The 15,555-nt window shown below is 42.9% G+C and overlaps 1 protein-coding gene across 2 annotated transcripts in view; it reads right to left on the bottom strand.

The window, feature by feature from the left end:
• HELLS (helicase, lymphoid specific) overlaps positions 1-15,555 on the bottom strand; it is a 50,453-nt gene that overhangs the window by 13,498 nt on the left and 21,400 nt on the right. For both annotated transcript variants that reach the window (XM_090056685.1, XM_090056686.1), the window contains 7 exons: positions 15,316-15,412; positions 13,873-14,034; positions 13,016-13,158; positions 12,625-12,763; positions 11,014-11,097; positions 10,803-10,922; positions 4,034-4,150 (listed from right to left, as the gene is read on the bottom strand). In XM_090056685.1, the coding sequence (XP_089912811.1) occupies positions 4,034-4,150; positions 10,803-10,922; positions 11,014-11,097; positions 12,625-12,763; positions 13,016-13,158; positions 13,873-14,034; positions 15,316-15,412 (862 nt within the window). The remainder of the gene's footprint in view (positions 1-4,033; positions 4,151-10,802; positions 10,923-11,013; positions 11,098-12,624; positions 12,764-13,015; positions 13,159-13,872; positions 14,035-15,315; positions 15,413-15,555) is intronic.

Below are 15,555 nucleotides of genomic sequence, written 5' to 3'. Positions count from 1 at the left end.
GGGTGTGGCTCTTGCTGCTATGTGAACCCCGGGAGGGCTGCGGTCTGTGGGGGCTGTGTCAGGCTCTTCCGGGGGGGGGGGGGGGGGGCATGTGCCCCCAGATCTGCGCGCGGGACTAGAGCAGGCTGCTGCTGCTGCCAACTGGAGCTGGCAGCAGCACTGGGTTCTTCCTGGAGCTCGGCAGGCTGCTCTTGCTGCAGCCTGCTGCTGTGGCGGGTTGGGGCCAGCAGTGGCATCAGGCTCTTCCCAGTGCTTGGGGCAGGCAGCAGCCGGCTCTTCTAGGGCTTAGCAGGCTGCAGCAAGAGCAGGCTGCCACTGCTGCAGGCACTAGGCTCTTCCTGGTTCTCAGGGCAGGTGGTAGCCTGCTCTTTTCCCACGTGCAGATCTGGGGCACATGTCCCCCTGGGAAGAGCCTGGCGCAGCTCCCCAGCCCATCTGGGGTGTGTGTGTGGCAGCAAGAACTGTGCCCTCCTGCCCTACACGCAGTGACAGCTGCCTCCACTTTGCTCCCTGCTGCAGCCCAGGGAGTAGCCGATGGGTCATGCCACGCCTCTCCCCACAGCCCTCTCCCTTCCCTCCTCCCACAGACTTACCTGCTTGGGGGTGGGGGGGTGCCTATGCCGATCGCATGAGAGTGAACTTACCTTGCATATTTACCTCACAATTCAGAACTGATTTTGAATTATTACAAAAAGAACAAAGAATAGTAAAGTTAGGCTAAACTTTTTAAATACAAACTAATTTTTGTGTCCCATCAAAACTAATAATTTTTCCAGAAATCCTGGTTTGCATAGGCTCACATTGTTTTCTTAAGTGTATCCTCACTCATGTTGAGCACATCCATACTCATGTTGAGCCTCTTGCTCTCTTGGATGTAGTCCAGTTTTGAAAATAAGCATTCTGTATCCATTGAGCTGGGGGCTACACTCAAAGCTTGTTGTGCAATTTTACTAAAGTTGGAAAGTAACCAGCACATCCAGTTCCACATCGTCAGGGATTGGCATGTTCATGTAGGTAGTGCATTCACTTTTAAGATGTGTAAATTCATCTTTGACGACAAATGGTTGAAACACTCTGGCATAGTGGTCATAGTCTGCTGCAAAATTCACCTTGAGGAAGGGGTTCAACACCTGGATGACATTCCAAAATGAATCTTCGGGGCCAAACACTTTGGGGTTCAAATTACACGTTATAGTCACCTGCCATGTTCCACAGAGAATAATGTTTAAGACTTTGAAAGCTTTTTTGGTTCTTTCGTGTTCCAAGGTCAGAAGGATTTCATGAAACAGTTGCGTTTTCTCACTGGATGTTTCTGTTGTAGCTTTTTTGTTCAATTCAGATGATATTTTAGTTGTCAGTATGTGGTGAACATCTGTATTATTGTGAAAATACTGTGTTGAAGGCAGCATGGGAGAATTCCACTGCTTTTAGAATTTCAGACAGTGAATTCAGGTTCTCAGCAATGAACATGACCTTGGTGTGCAGGATCTGCTGGCCACTGAGATTATTTGCCTGTTTCTTCAGTTTCTGCTTTAGCACTGACAAACTCAGGGTGATCTAAAACACACATTAGCAAAGTCCATGCCTTATTTACAAGACATGCAGCCAGGCAGAAATTCATTCATTGATGTGGCACAACAGGAGTCAATAAATTGGCAGTCAATTTTGCAGTTATCTTGCACTTCATAAAACAAAGCCTTGAGCTTGTTTGCATGCTTGAAAACAGCCCCAAATCCAATGATGCTTTTGTGTCTCTCATTTCTTCAATAGCTGTGGCTGATGATAGTGCAAGATTAAATGAGTGGGACAAGTAACTCATAATAGCTCTGGTTTCTGATTGAGTTTTTTCTTCCATGAAAGCTTAGCCATATAGGACATACAAAAAACTAGAACTCTTGGTTCCAAAATGATACCTTTTATTAGACCAACTGGAAAACGGCAAGAAAACTGTCCTTTTCTGCAAGCTTTTGGGATCAAAGTCCCTTCGTAAGGCTCTGGGAAAAGTGTAGATGGTACAAGATGGTAAAGTGTCCCCACAGGTAGGAAATAAACTTCATTTTTGCACAGAGGGAGCTGAAGGTGGAAGTCTGTCCCTCTGGGTCCATGAGTGTACCTCTGTGAGCTGTGTTGAGTAGCTCTCTGATGTGTTGATCAGGTAGAATTTCTTCCCTGGAGGTGTCAGGCAGGGAGGCAAAAAAACGTTCTTGTTCTACAATGAAGTTTTAAATCCAAAATATAGACATACAGGAGGCAGAATCCATGTTAGTGGTGGCCACATTTTCCCCAAGTCAGTTGGTACATTTCTAACACCGCATTTACTGTTGCATGAATGCTTGGGGTATCAGTAAATGGGATGAATATCACATCTGCACAAAAGAATGCAGGTTTTGGCTTTGAAATAAAAAAAAAAAAAGGCCAAATTCAGGTGGTCCAATGCGTCAGGGAATTCATCAAAAAAACAAACCACATTTCCATTAATTCTTTCAATCACTTTAGATACTACAGCTTCATCATTTTCTCTCAGGTACTTAAGAGTGAGGTCGTCTGCATTAGGAAGAGTTTTTGTGCAACAATACTGTCCAGCAGCAAAATCACTGATCAATCCCTCTATGAGAAACAGTGGTTGCCGAGCAAAACAAATAGCATGCACAAAATCATTAAACAGTTGTGTTGGGTTCTCTTTCATTAATGCCCTGTTGAAGGCTCCAGATATGGGCTGTTTATCCCTAATCGCACATTCTCCTTTAATATATCACTTGCTTTCTATATGTTCTTTTACCCTGTCAGCATAAGAACTGACTTCAATGCCACTGTACTTGCAGCGCAATGCATCTTCCTCTTCACCTTCCTGTTTACTCTTTTTGAAAACTTCTAAAACACCGATTTTCATGGCTATATTCACATAGATTTGCGCTTTCTACTCAACTTTTACTTTTTTTTCTGTGTATGTTTTTATTCAGCCCCACATTAAACAGAAGCACTAAGCGCCTGTTTATGTCATGTGAGCCAATTATGGTGTGATATTAAACAGTTTAAATCTGACTGGATCCACTGTGTGTCTGGAGTGAGCTATACATTTAAGAATTGCTTCAGTGCTGCAACACAAACTGTCTATCAGGATGGCATTTCATAAAAATAAATACAGTAAACCAGAAAACTCCATTAACTGGAATTTCAACAGCAGGTGCACAGTGCCATGCCCCACTGCTTTCTTCCCTGATCACGTTCGTGCCCCTTCCCCCTGCTGCAGCAGTCTGCTGCTGGGCTGCCCTGGCATTTGGGAGAGGAGGAAGGAGTTGCATGTGCCCGGACACAGGGACAGTCCCTGCCCCATTACCCTGACCTGTCCCCTCTCGCCTTGGGTCAGAGCCGGGAGCTCTGCGTCCCTCGGCAGCAGCTCCATCCCCATGGGCCCATGCAGAAGTGGCCAGGTAAAGCACCCACCACAGGAAGCAAGGCTGGGCTCTCCTGCCTGCCCCTTGGTGCGGCTTTCATCTCCCAGCACCTGGGGCAGGGCCGCAGCCAGAGCTGCCGGGGTGCAGCTGGGACCCACCCAACCTGGGAGTGATTCCCGCAGCTCCTCCTGGGGTCAGAGCCGAGAGCCCAGGCAGTGGCTCCAGCCACCCTACCCTGGACCCAGCATGACCACTGCTGCCTCTCCTCCCCCCGCTCCGTGAATGGCTGTCACTACCGCCCTCCCTCCCCGGCTGGAAACCCGTGCTGTAACCGGCACTTTTAGCTTACTGGCACCCTCCATTCCCCACTTGTGCCAGTTAACAGGGACTTGAACTGAAAAATGGATGTAAATCAATAAAAACCTAATAAGTTCAATAAAAAAAAAAGAGTCAGGTAGTTTATCAGTGAAATTCGGTAAAAAACCAAAAATGCAGAACACTAAGTTTGTTATATAATTTTTCCTGGTAATCTATAAAAGTAGGATAGCCCATAACCTAGGAAAGCTGCTAAACAAATATGTAGCAACATACTAAAAAAATCTGACCATGTAAAACATTTGAAAAAATGTTTAACTTACCCAGTCACTATCATAAATGATGACAGTGTCTGCTGCAGTCAAGTTAATGCCCAGACCTCCAGCCCGTGTACTCACTAAGAATAGGAAGACTTCAGGTTCAATGTTAAACTTCTGCATCTGGAAGAGAAAACAGAATAAAGGGCTTTAAAAAATAGTTAATTAGATTTCAGTTTAAGTGAGACGTACAATTGCCTTGTCTCTCTACAGGGGGCAGAGCTGTGTTCTAAGACAGTAGTTCTCAACCTTTTTTGTACCAGGACCCATTGTAAAACATCAGTGATCAGTCCTGACCCAGTGCCTCTCACTCCCAACCCAGTGCAGCCTGCCCTCCAGGGGGTGGGGTGGATGTATGGTATTGGGGGGGTGTGGAGCATGGGCAACCCCAAGAAGCCTCTCTCAGGCAGGAACTCTGCCAACCCTGCAAGGAAAAACCATGGTTTCCCCACATTTTTCTCCTTTAACCTTCATACATTCCCATGGAGTAATTTCCTACCCCAGACACACATCTTGTGCAGTATCTTAAAGTTAATTAATTCTAAAAAATTTTCTTTTTAGGACATTCTCACTGGCACCGCAGTGTACAATATGCCCAAAGAACAACCACCTTACATGAATGGTTTGCTCTCTGTGGATGAAAAGCTGCCCAGGGAGTGAAACAAAGCTGAAAGCCTACATTGGCCTCCTACTGCTGAGTGGTCTATACCACAGTGGTCACAAGGGACTGGAGGAGTCATGAGAGCAACACACCAGGCGTTCTTGCTTCTGTGCCACCATGAATTTAAAACAATTTTGTCAAATCACCAAGTACCTGAGATTTGACAACAAGGTGACACATGAGGAAAGGACAGTTGTGGACAAGCTTGCTACCTTCAGAGATATTTGGACACAATTTGTGGAGCAGCTCAGGAAATGGTATATTCCAGGAATACACCTGATGGCTGATGAGCAGCAAATTGCATTCAGGGGTCGCTGTCCCTTCAGACAGTGTATGCCCAGCAAGCCTGCCAAATATGGCTTGAAAATTTAGTGGTGCAGTGATGCAGCAACATCATTCCCCCTGTCTGGAGACATCTACTTGGGCAAACCAGAACCTCCACGCCAAGGTAATCCTGGTACCCAGGTCACTGAAAAACTGATTCATCCCTGGTACAGGACAGGAAGGAATATTGTGCATCACAATTTCTTCACAAGTACTGCCTTGGCAGAAAGACTGCTACAGCAGAACTTGACCTATGTGGGTACGATTTGGAAAAACAAGGCCAATATCACAAACGAAAAATACAAGAAAATCGACGGGAAACTTTTTCATCCGTTTTTGCTTTTGATGGGGAACTCATCCTAGTTTCCTATGTTCCAAAGAAGTCCAAAGTTGTGCTGTTGCTGTCAAGCATTGCACCATGACCTGACAGTGGGTAGAGAGCAAAGAAAGCTGGACGTGATCCATGACTACAAAAAAGGGCTGGGTGAACAACGTTGACCACTTAGTCTGTATGCCCACCTGCAGACGGAAAACCAACAGGTGGCCAATGACACTATTTTTCAATATGCTGGATGTGGCTGCCATTGCCAGCCTCATCACTTGGCTAAGCCACAACACAAACTGGAAGCAAAGATCACATTAAGAAGATGGCACTTTTTTTTTCTTTTGCAGGAGTTTGGAGAACAGTTGATTGATAGACAAGTAAACCAAAGAATGATGGATACATACAATCTGCCTAAGTTTAAGTCTGGTCTGACTGCCCTAAATTACAAATTGCCACAATGCACCCCAGTAGAACCTTCTGCAAGCATAAGCGGATGTTGTGCTTTTTGTCCAAGGGCAGATGACTGCAAAACCCAGAAACAAATGTGAAGATTAAGCTATTTGTGTGCACCACAGTACATCACTGCTGCTTTGCGAGGAATGCAATACTTAGTTAAAACAGTTAGGAAATGTTTTTGGAATTGTTAGTTTGAAAATGGTGTGAACTGCAGACTTAGCAAATTGCCAAGTTCGTTTGTGTTTTGAAACTCTTTTAGTTTTTTCATAGTTCTAGTTAAATAATATTTTGGGTTCAACTCATCATAAATACTCTTTCAAACAATCTGTACGCTTAATAAATAGTTTCTGGTACATTTACACTGTTATCACTGGTTCCTTTTTGTTCATGCAGGCAGGATAACAAGTTACCCCATGAGACCAACAATGGTTACGTTTTCATAAGAACTGATGAGGGTTAAAGAGAATCCATTTTTTAAGTTTGTTCATAACTTTCATGTTCTTCTGATCCACTTTTGGGTTGCGACACACTATTCTAAGAAACTGGAGGGGGGTGGAAAAAAGGAGAGGAGGAAGACTGAAGCATCAGCAACTTAATGACATTCTGGTCACAATATTAACTACAGATAGTACTTCCATTCTCTCATTTCCCAATCTCTTTGTGATTTGGCATCAATTGTATAAACAATGAAGGTATGCTATGTTGACACCGATAATTAGCTGCAAGTTTTGGGTCAAGCTCATCATGTCTGCACTAAAGATCTATAAATTGATTTCACAGGGGCAAATGCAGCCCAAGTTAGTCCAATCAGCTGTTCTCAGAATGCAACTGGCTGAAAGAAGTAGTACAGTCAAATCTTTACTAGTACTTGGAAGGTGCATGGAGGACCAGGATTTCAGCTACAACAGCAGAAGCATCCAACACTACCAGGTCATTTTGAAAGTGGCCACCTCACAGCTTGACATGCACTGGACTATACTGCAGTGCTGAGAGCAAATCTGACAACCAGAGATGTGTAAGGCTGCAAAAGATAGGAAGCAGAGGTCCAGTGATACCCCAGCTTCATACCATTTATACCTGGACTTCAGTGATGCACTTAAGTGCTTCAAGCACCAAATGGTCACTGACTATAGTCATGCAACTCTCAGGAAGATGCAGTCTGGAGAAGACAAAACTGAGGGGATTTAACGGCAATCTTCAAACTGCCTTACAGGTGGTTTCAAAGAGGATTGAGCTAGATTGTTCTCAGTGGTGGCAGATGACAGAACAAGGAGCAATGGTTTCTAGTTGCAGCAATGGAAGTTCAGGTTAGATATTAGAAAAGACTCACTAGGAGGGTAGTAAAGCATAGGAACAGGTTACCCAGAGAGGTTGCGGAATGTCCATCCTTGGAGGTTAAGACCTGGCTAAACAAAACTTTTTTTGAAATGATACAGTTGCGGATGGTCCTGCTTTGAACAGGGGGTTGGCCTAGATGACCTCCTGACATTCCTTCCAACCCTAATTTTCTATGATATATTTTATAAAAATGAAATTATGACTTGGCCTATTAATTATATGGCCCTTTTAGTGGGTAGTTTGTTAGTGTTACTTCCACAGAAGTTTGTATCGTCCTTGGTAGTGTGCCTTCATGGGAGCTGTATCAGCATGGGAGGCAACAGAGGTTTCATGCCAAAGGTTCTACTGCGCTTCCTGTATCTTTGAAGTTAAGTTGCTTAATCATTCAGTGGTAAAGTCCAAACCAACTGATTCTTCTTCGGTAAGAGCAGCACAGGTGGTGGTAGTTATGGGAGGATTGTTTGCAGATCTCATTCTAGTGGCAGTTACTTCTACAGCTCATCAGCATTCTATCCCGTCTTTGTGCACTTTCCAACTCCCTCTGTTGTACCAAAGACAAAACTGCTGTCCTCGGAAAGTAAGCATTTTTTAAATGAAGGGAGTTAAAATCCTCACCACTTACCAAGACGTGATCCGTTTCTGCCTCGATAAATTTTCACTTTCTACCTCTAGGTTGCTGGTCTTGCAAATAAGATGGATGACATGAAAAATGATAGAAGTTGCAAACTGTGTCCCTGTAACAGGAGTCATCTGGGGGAATTATGTTGCTTACATTAAAAAAGGATACTGAATGGACTGGTGGTGGTGGGGAGGAGGGGTGTTCTTCCCATTGCAGGCACTTTAAAATTTAAAGGGCAAGTCTTCACAATATAAAACCTGAGCACACAAATGGTATAGTAGGAAAGCATGTTGTAGATGACATTGTGTCCAAAATGCACGAGGTGTGGAATTCAGGCAGCTACTTCTGCTTTTGGAAGACAGGGAACAGAAGAGCTTGGAGAGGTTTTGGAAGGAGGGAGGCCATACAGATGGGACAGACCAGGAACTCTCCAAGTGCCTGCTCACAGTGGTGATTAATACGTCTCAGAACCTGAAAGCCCCTTGCAGACAAGAGGTCTGAGTAAGGATCAAGCCCCCATGGAGAGTTCTGGTTAGGGAGCACCAAAGTCCATTCCTGTGGAAGGTTAGGTCTCTTCATAGTACCAGGTACAGGCACCAATGCAGATAATCTCTCACCATGTTGGTGCTTCTCCAAGTACCAAATAAGGCATATGTGGCTCTTCAAAAGCCCCTGCTCCTCCAGTCTCTCTTGTGCATTACAATGGTTGTCGGACAGTATCACATATGGGCCAAACTGAGCGGTGTGCTGTGCTTCTGATGGCTGCATTCAAGGACAGGCTAAACTAACTTCTGTACTCGGGACTGTTTTGGGAAAAACTGGTTGTTCTACAGGCCAATTCCCAGTTTTACTTGCTATGATATAATATGATACACCCCTACACAAAATTTCCAAAGAGGATGGCAGGGATGCAGGCAAGCTGGGCTTGACATCAGTGACAAAGCATGGATGAAAAAAGTGACACACTCAAGTATGTGGGCTGAGCCATATAACATAAGGAAGCTTATAAGAAAACGGAGACTTGGACAAACTAGGGAAAAATAAGAGTATTGCTCGGGCATGAAGGGATGAAGTCAGCAAAAACGCAGTTGGGGTTGCAGCTACCAAGGGATGTGAAGGTAACAAGAAATGTTTCTATAAGTATGTTGGTAGCAAGAGAAGGATCAAGGAAAGTGTGGGGGAGGCAGCCTTGTGATAGAGGATGCAGAAAAGGCTGAAGTGCTCAATGCCTTTTTTGGCTTCAGTCTTCACAGGCAAAGTCAGCTCCCAGACAGCTGCACCAGGCAGCTGTTTAGGGAGGTGAGCAGCCTCCAGTGGTGAAGGAACAGGCTAGGAACTACTTAGAAAAGCTGGATGTGTACAAGTCCACAGGGCCAGATGAGATGCACCTGAGGGTGCTGAGGGAGGTGGCTGATGTGATTGCAGAGCCATTGGCCACCATCTTTGAAAGCTCATGGTGATCAGGAGAGGTCCCGGATGATTGGAAAAGGGCAAACAGTGCCCATATTTAAGAAAGGGAAAAAAGAAGGATCCAGGGAACTATAGACCACTCAGCCTCACCTCAGTCCCTGAAAAAAAATCATGGAGTAGATCCTCAAGGAATCCATTTCTAAGCACTTGGAGAAGGTGGCGATTAGGAACAGTCAGCATGGATTTACCAGGGACATGACCAACCTGATTGCTTTCTATGATGAGATAAGTGGCTCTGTGGATGCAGGGAGACTGGTGGATGTGGAGTACCCTGGATTTTAGCAAAGCTTTTGATATGGTTTCCCACAACACTTTCATAGGCAAGCTAAGGAAGTATGGGCTAGATGAACGGACTGTAAGGTGGATAGAAAACTGGCTGGAGCATCGGGCTCAGAGAACAGTAAATCAGTGGCTTGATGTCTAGTTGGCAGCTGGTATCAAGTGGAGTGCCCTGGAGATCAGTCGTGGGCTGGTTTTGTTCAATGTCTTCATCAACAACTTGGAAGATGGCATACAGTGAGTTTACAGATGACATCAAAGCTGGGGGGAGTAATAGATACACTGGAGAGTAGGGCTAGGATTCAGAGTGACTTAGACAAATTGGAGGTTTGGAATCTCATGAGGTTCAACAAGGACAAGTGCAAAATCCTGCACTTAGGATGGAACAATCCAATGTACCACTACAGGATGGGGGCTGACTGGTTGAGCAGCAGCTCTCCAGAAGAGGACCTGGGGGTTACAGTGGACAATAAGCTGAATGAGCCAGCAGTATGTCCTTGTTGGCAAGAAGTCTAACAGCATACTGGGCAGCATTGGTAGGTGTGTTGGCAGTAGGTAAAGGGAAGTGATTATTCCTCTCTATTCAGCACAAGTAAGGTCACAACTGGAGTACTGTGTCCCGTTTTAGGCCCACCACTACAGAAGGGGTATGGACAATTTGGAGACAGTTCAGCAGAGGGCAACAAAAATGGCGAGTGAGTTGGGGGACATGACTTGTGTTATGAGGAAAAAGACTGAGGAAACTGAGAAGAAGAGACTGAGAGGGAACTTAATAGCAGCCATCAACTACCTGAAGTGGGCTTCGAAAGAGGATGGAGCTAAACTGTTCTCAGTGGTGGCAGATGATAGAACAAGGAGCAACGATCTCAAGGTGCAGCAAAGGAAGTTTAGGTTAGATAATCAGAAAGCGTTCTCTTGCTAGGAGGGTAGTAAAACACTGGAACAGGTTACCCAGAGAGGGGGTGAAGCTCCATCCTTTGAGGTTTTCAAAACCCGGCTAGACAAAGCTTTGGCTAGGAAGATATAGTTGGAGATGGTCCTGCTTTGAACAGTGGGTTGCATTGGCTAACCTCCTGAGGTCCCTTCCAACCCTAACTATGAGATTCTATGGTTTGGGTGGGTACTTGTCAGTGTAGGCATACCCCAAGACTTTTTGCATAGTTTTCTGATCCAGTGATGCTGCACTCATGACTACCCCATTAAACCGTTTTCTGTCTTTTGGAGCAGTTTGGTTTTATGCTGCACATTAGTTATTAGATGAATTGGTGTAATTAGCCTAAATGCTTAAGGGTGGATTACTTACATTTTCTTCTCTCTCTGCATAGGACATGGATCCATCCAAACGACTAAATCTGTAATCTCTTAAATGGCAATAATCCATCAAAATGTCCAACATCATTGTCATTTGTGAGAACAGCAGCACCTAAAATAGTTAAAAGTCTTTAGAATACTTATCAGAAAGGAAAAATAAAAAGCAACACTTGTTACAATATCAGTACAGAAAACAAAACTACCTTATGCCCCCTTTTTTTCAGTTCTGGAAGCATCCGGTCCAAGAGCAGGAATTTGCCCGAATTCTTCACTAGATCTTCATCAACCTTAAAATACAGAAAAGAAAGGGCGATTGTGCATATGTACATTTCTAACCAAGGTTTTGACGCCGGTGCTACAGGTAAGAGCCAATTAGAACCTTTTTTATTAAAATTTTTTTTAGCTGAAATCAAGATTTTATTATACACACACAAATATATAAATAAAACACTCTTGCTGGTCTGGTGAGAAACAGATTGTCATTCTGTTTCTCAATGGAAGACACTTCTAATGAACTTTTCACAAGGCAGAAATAAGATTTCCTACCCCACTGTACAGGGTTGACAGTCAGTACACTGAACTTCAAGCTGCTGAACCTCAGGCTACAAAGCACTGGCTTAAGTTTGTAGCCCCTGATTAGTTACCAACACCACTTTTTAACAACGTGGCACTGGCTGGTCAAGAGGCACCTTCGGCAGCAGCAATTACCTACACAACCCTTCAGCATTTTATATATATCTGACTCATCCTATATTCCATTCTTGTCCCATCTAGAGAATGTTAGGTTGCATCAGTGATGGATTGCTGATTTGACTATCTTACACTGTGAAGTATCCCACTGAATAATAATGGTTTCAACTCTACAGAAGTCAAGCTTGTGTTTATTTGGAAGACTATTTTTGAATGTACTCTTCTGGTTATTATTGATGGATTAAGTCATGAATGCTGCATGCCCCTGGAGGCTGAGGGGGCAAGGTGACCACTCGCAGACGGTGGTAAGCTCCTACAGGCAGCCGTGGTGGCGAATGTCGCCAGCACCCAACAGTGAAGGGGAGCACTCGCAGATGTCGCCAGCAGTACTGGTGGCTGGGGGAATGGGGGGGCGGTGAGCAGCGACCACCCATGGGTGTCACTTGCAGCATTGGCGGTGCTTTTTGTAGGGGGTGCACTTACACCCGTGTGCAAGAAAGGGTGAAGTTTATGATTTATTTTCACCCCAAATTTCTTCCAATGTTGCATTATTACAAACTTATTTATTTAGGATAAAACTTTTAAATGTGCCCTTAATGCATGTTTGATATATTTGTATTTTCTTTGAGTGAGTGTTAGATGCTGACCCAAGATGGTAATTTTGTAACATGTACCAGTTTAGAAGAAAATAAGGTTCGGCTGTATTCTCTGGAACACGCATAACCCTTATCATACACATTTCATAGTAGGAGTCAGCACTTTCAGGTTTGAAAGCAAATGCACAAGTAGTACTTGCTGTTTCAAGACCAGGTCCTCAGCTGTTCTCCCAAAGTTCCATGGGAGTCAAATGGGAAAAGGCCAGTTTTACACCAGCTCACAGCTCTTTTGTTCCAAGGTATACCCATCACAAGAAACAACGTCCCTTGCAGCTGGCAGCAAAAACTGAACAGGCATCTAGTCCCTCTCACAAGACAATCACACTGGTAGGATTTGGGGATACTCTGCCATATGAAGACATAGATATAACCACTTTCTAGTACTCAGTCCAAAGCCAAATCACCAGCACTTAAAAGGCATTTAACTTTTTTCTGCTAACACTACTGTAATCGTTGTACAGTATGTACCTTAAATTGTTGTGTGGCAGGGTCCAGTGGGTATTCAATGAGGTATGGATGGTTACAGCATTTTCTCAGTAACATCATAACATTCTGCATCTTAAGGTTAATTTCTGAATCCATGGGAATGCTCATTTCTATCACTGGCCTTGCAAAAACATATAATCTTATTAGTATAACAAGATGTCAATGCACTACAAGTATAGTACAGTTTAACTGATCACTCAAGATTTTCAGAATTAGTAAAGCAGTGACTAGGAAGGAAAGCCAATGTATCATGGCATATATTTTCCATCTATCTTGACATCTGTTTTGCCATTTAGTTTCAAATCTACTACAAAGTTCAATTGTAGACATATGGAAGATATTCAAAAGAACTCTTTTGTTTCTAAATAGGCACCTCTCTTTTTCTACTTCCTCCTGCATTTTGCTGATCAGTTTTTCCAGATCATCAGGTATTGTTTCATCTATTTCACGATAACTAATGGATTTTCGACTCTGGCGTTTTGGTCGGCCTGCAGGACTCAACTCAACCACTTCTTTCTGTAGAAAATGATACAAATAGTGATAGGAAGCTACTGTTGATCACAGAGGAAAAAAAGGCGTCTTAGATTTGACCCAGAACCCTCAATATACATGCTGTTAGTGAAAACACTGTAAGCAATATACCATTTTGTAGCATTTACAGTTTAAAAAGTTAACCATCTTTAATCCTTGACCTAAAAAGTTATCGTTGGAAGTCTTCCTATCTAAAATCTATTAAGGGTAGTAAACTAGAAAACACCATAAGAATTACAAATTTGTAAAACTGCCCTTTCTTTCTAGGTCCTTAGCTTTATGTTTTTTAGATCTGCTGTGTTTTGTACTTTTTAAAGAAATGCACATGTATCCACTGCCCTAAAGCTTATGACACCATTTTTACCAACACTTGAAGTAAAAGGAGGGACAGTTAACCATCATATACAAAAATACCATTCTGTTTGTTTTGCGCTACAACTAGCCAGTAAGAACATGCTCTTTAAATTTATGTTGACACATACGTTTAACTCTGTTCTCACTGAAGTTAGCAGCCATACATTTTCATTGACGACAACACCACCACCACCGACTTCTGCTTAATTACAGTTGCTCTGGCTAATAACAAGCAAATAGTGTTTTCAGTATTACAACTGCAGGACGAAAGCTATGGTAGTTGCATTCATGAACCATTAAATGTATAAAACCTGTACTTCCTGTTAAGTCCTTATTAGTGGATACCTCATTGTTCCCAAGCAGTTTTCTAATGGTCCGGTTTACTATAGCCTTATAGAAGGTTTCTTGCTTCTTTGTCAATGGCGCATACACCACAACTTCTCGTTTAGGAGGGACCTCAAGAGCTACATCAGATTTCAGTCTTCTCAATAAGAAGGGTGTCAAAATCTAGAATTTAAACAAAAAGATATCACAGTCTCTAAAGAAGTGAGCATAAAATTTTAAGCTGGCACTGCAGTTTCATGATTTCAATAGAACAGTGACAATTTGTTTGATGTAGAGTTAATTCACCCCTTAAGTCCTACGTTATAAGCTACAGAAAGCTTGGGAAAGGGAGTGCCTTCCAGTATTTAGAATACATTATGTCAATAGTGTTAAAATCTCTGGAGGCTGAATGTGGTCTCATGCACCAGTGTGGGGGCCAAGCAGTGGCTGGATACAGCACGTGGAGTCCACACCCACAGACTAACTCTGTGCACTAGCCTCATACTAGAACTGGCCTGAGGACCACCCTGCCCCACTCGTTTAACCTGCAGGGACAGACGGTGAACACCACCCACAGGATGCTAGTAAGGATTTAAAACATACATTTTTACAAGAGGTGAATATGTGCCATAGTCACTTTTACAAGCATCTTAAAACAAATTATTCTGCAAGTTTCACTCCCTACATCAAAGCAGTTCCCTGGCCTATGTGGACCTGATCCTAACACAATGACAAAGTAGCATCCTAACTACATTATCATCTTTGTCAGCTAAGAATAAGCATCTGTTCATTTACCACACAGCATATCTGGGAGATAAACATTACTCCCTTAGAGACTTAGAATAGGAAGAGAGCAGCAACTGTTTTCAAGCACTGTGCTGTTTTGTTTTATTGGTTTTTTTTTAAAGAAATGATACCATTTTAATAGCCGTTTGGTTTTACCTTTGAAGAAGGAATTAAACTAATGACAATCCTGAGGTAAGCAAAGACAGCTAGAATACCAGAACGTAGCTATAATAGTAGCAAACACATTATTTATGAAATATCAGAAGTAGCACTCCTATAAATCAAGTCATTTACAAAATGAAACAAATCCTAATGCTAGTAACCAAGTCAGCAAGGTAAACTAAAGACTTAATATATTAGAAAAGTATTAAAAGACATGGAAATTAATTAGTTTTCATTTCCTGAACTCTCTGCTCATGTCAGAAGATAAAACAAAAATATTATTAAGAGATGCATCACTCATGCAACTTTCTAATATTAAAAAGGTTCAACAAGTAATGAAAGTACAAGTGTTAAGGTTTTAAAACCAACAAACAAGTCTGGCCTTTATATTAACTGTCAAGAATAAATCTATTCCAATACTTTGTCAATGGAGTCTAAGCATACTCAGTATTAATGGTGCAGTAAAACTTTAGAATGAGTCCCAAATATCAGTGAGAACAATTTTAAATTAAAGACCTGATGCAGCATATGTAAGATGTTCTGCTCCCTTTCTTTAGCAACAATATCTTCAGCTGTTTCCGTAATGCTTGTAATATCAAACCAGGATTCAAAGCTATAGAAAGAGAGAGAGAGAGAGAGAAACAAGCAGTTATTCTAAGGGTGGGCAAAATATAGCTCACAGGATGGACCTGGCCTGCCAAATGATTCTAAATGGTATGCAGCTGCTCTTCTGAAGTACCTGGCCTGTGGCTAACC

Source organism: Crocodylus siamensis, chromosome 7, assembly GCF_052110815.1.
Source record: "Crocodylus siamensis isolate JL-2025a chromosome 7, ASM5211081v1, whole genome shotgun sequence".
NCBI lineage: Eukaryota > Metazoa > Chordata > Crocodylia > Crocodylidae > Crocodylus > Crocodylus siamensis.
This window is presented reverse-complemented; position numbering and strand designations above follow the sequence as displayed.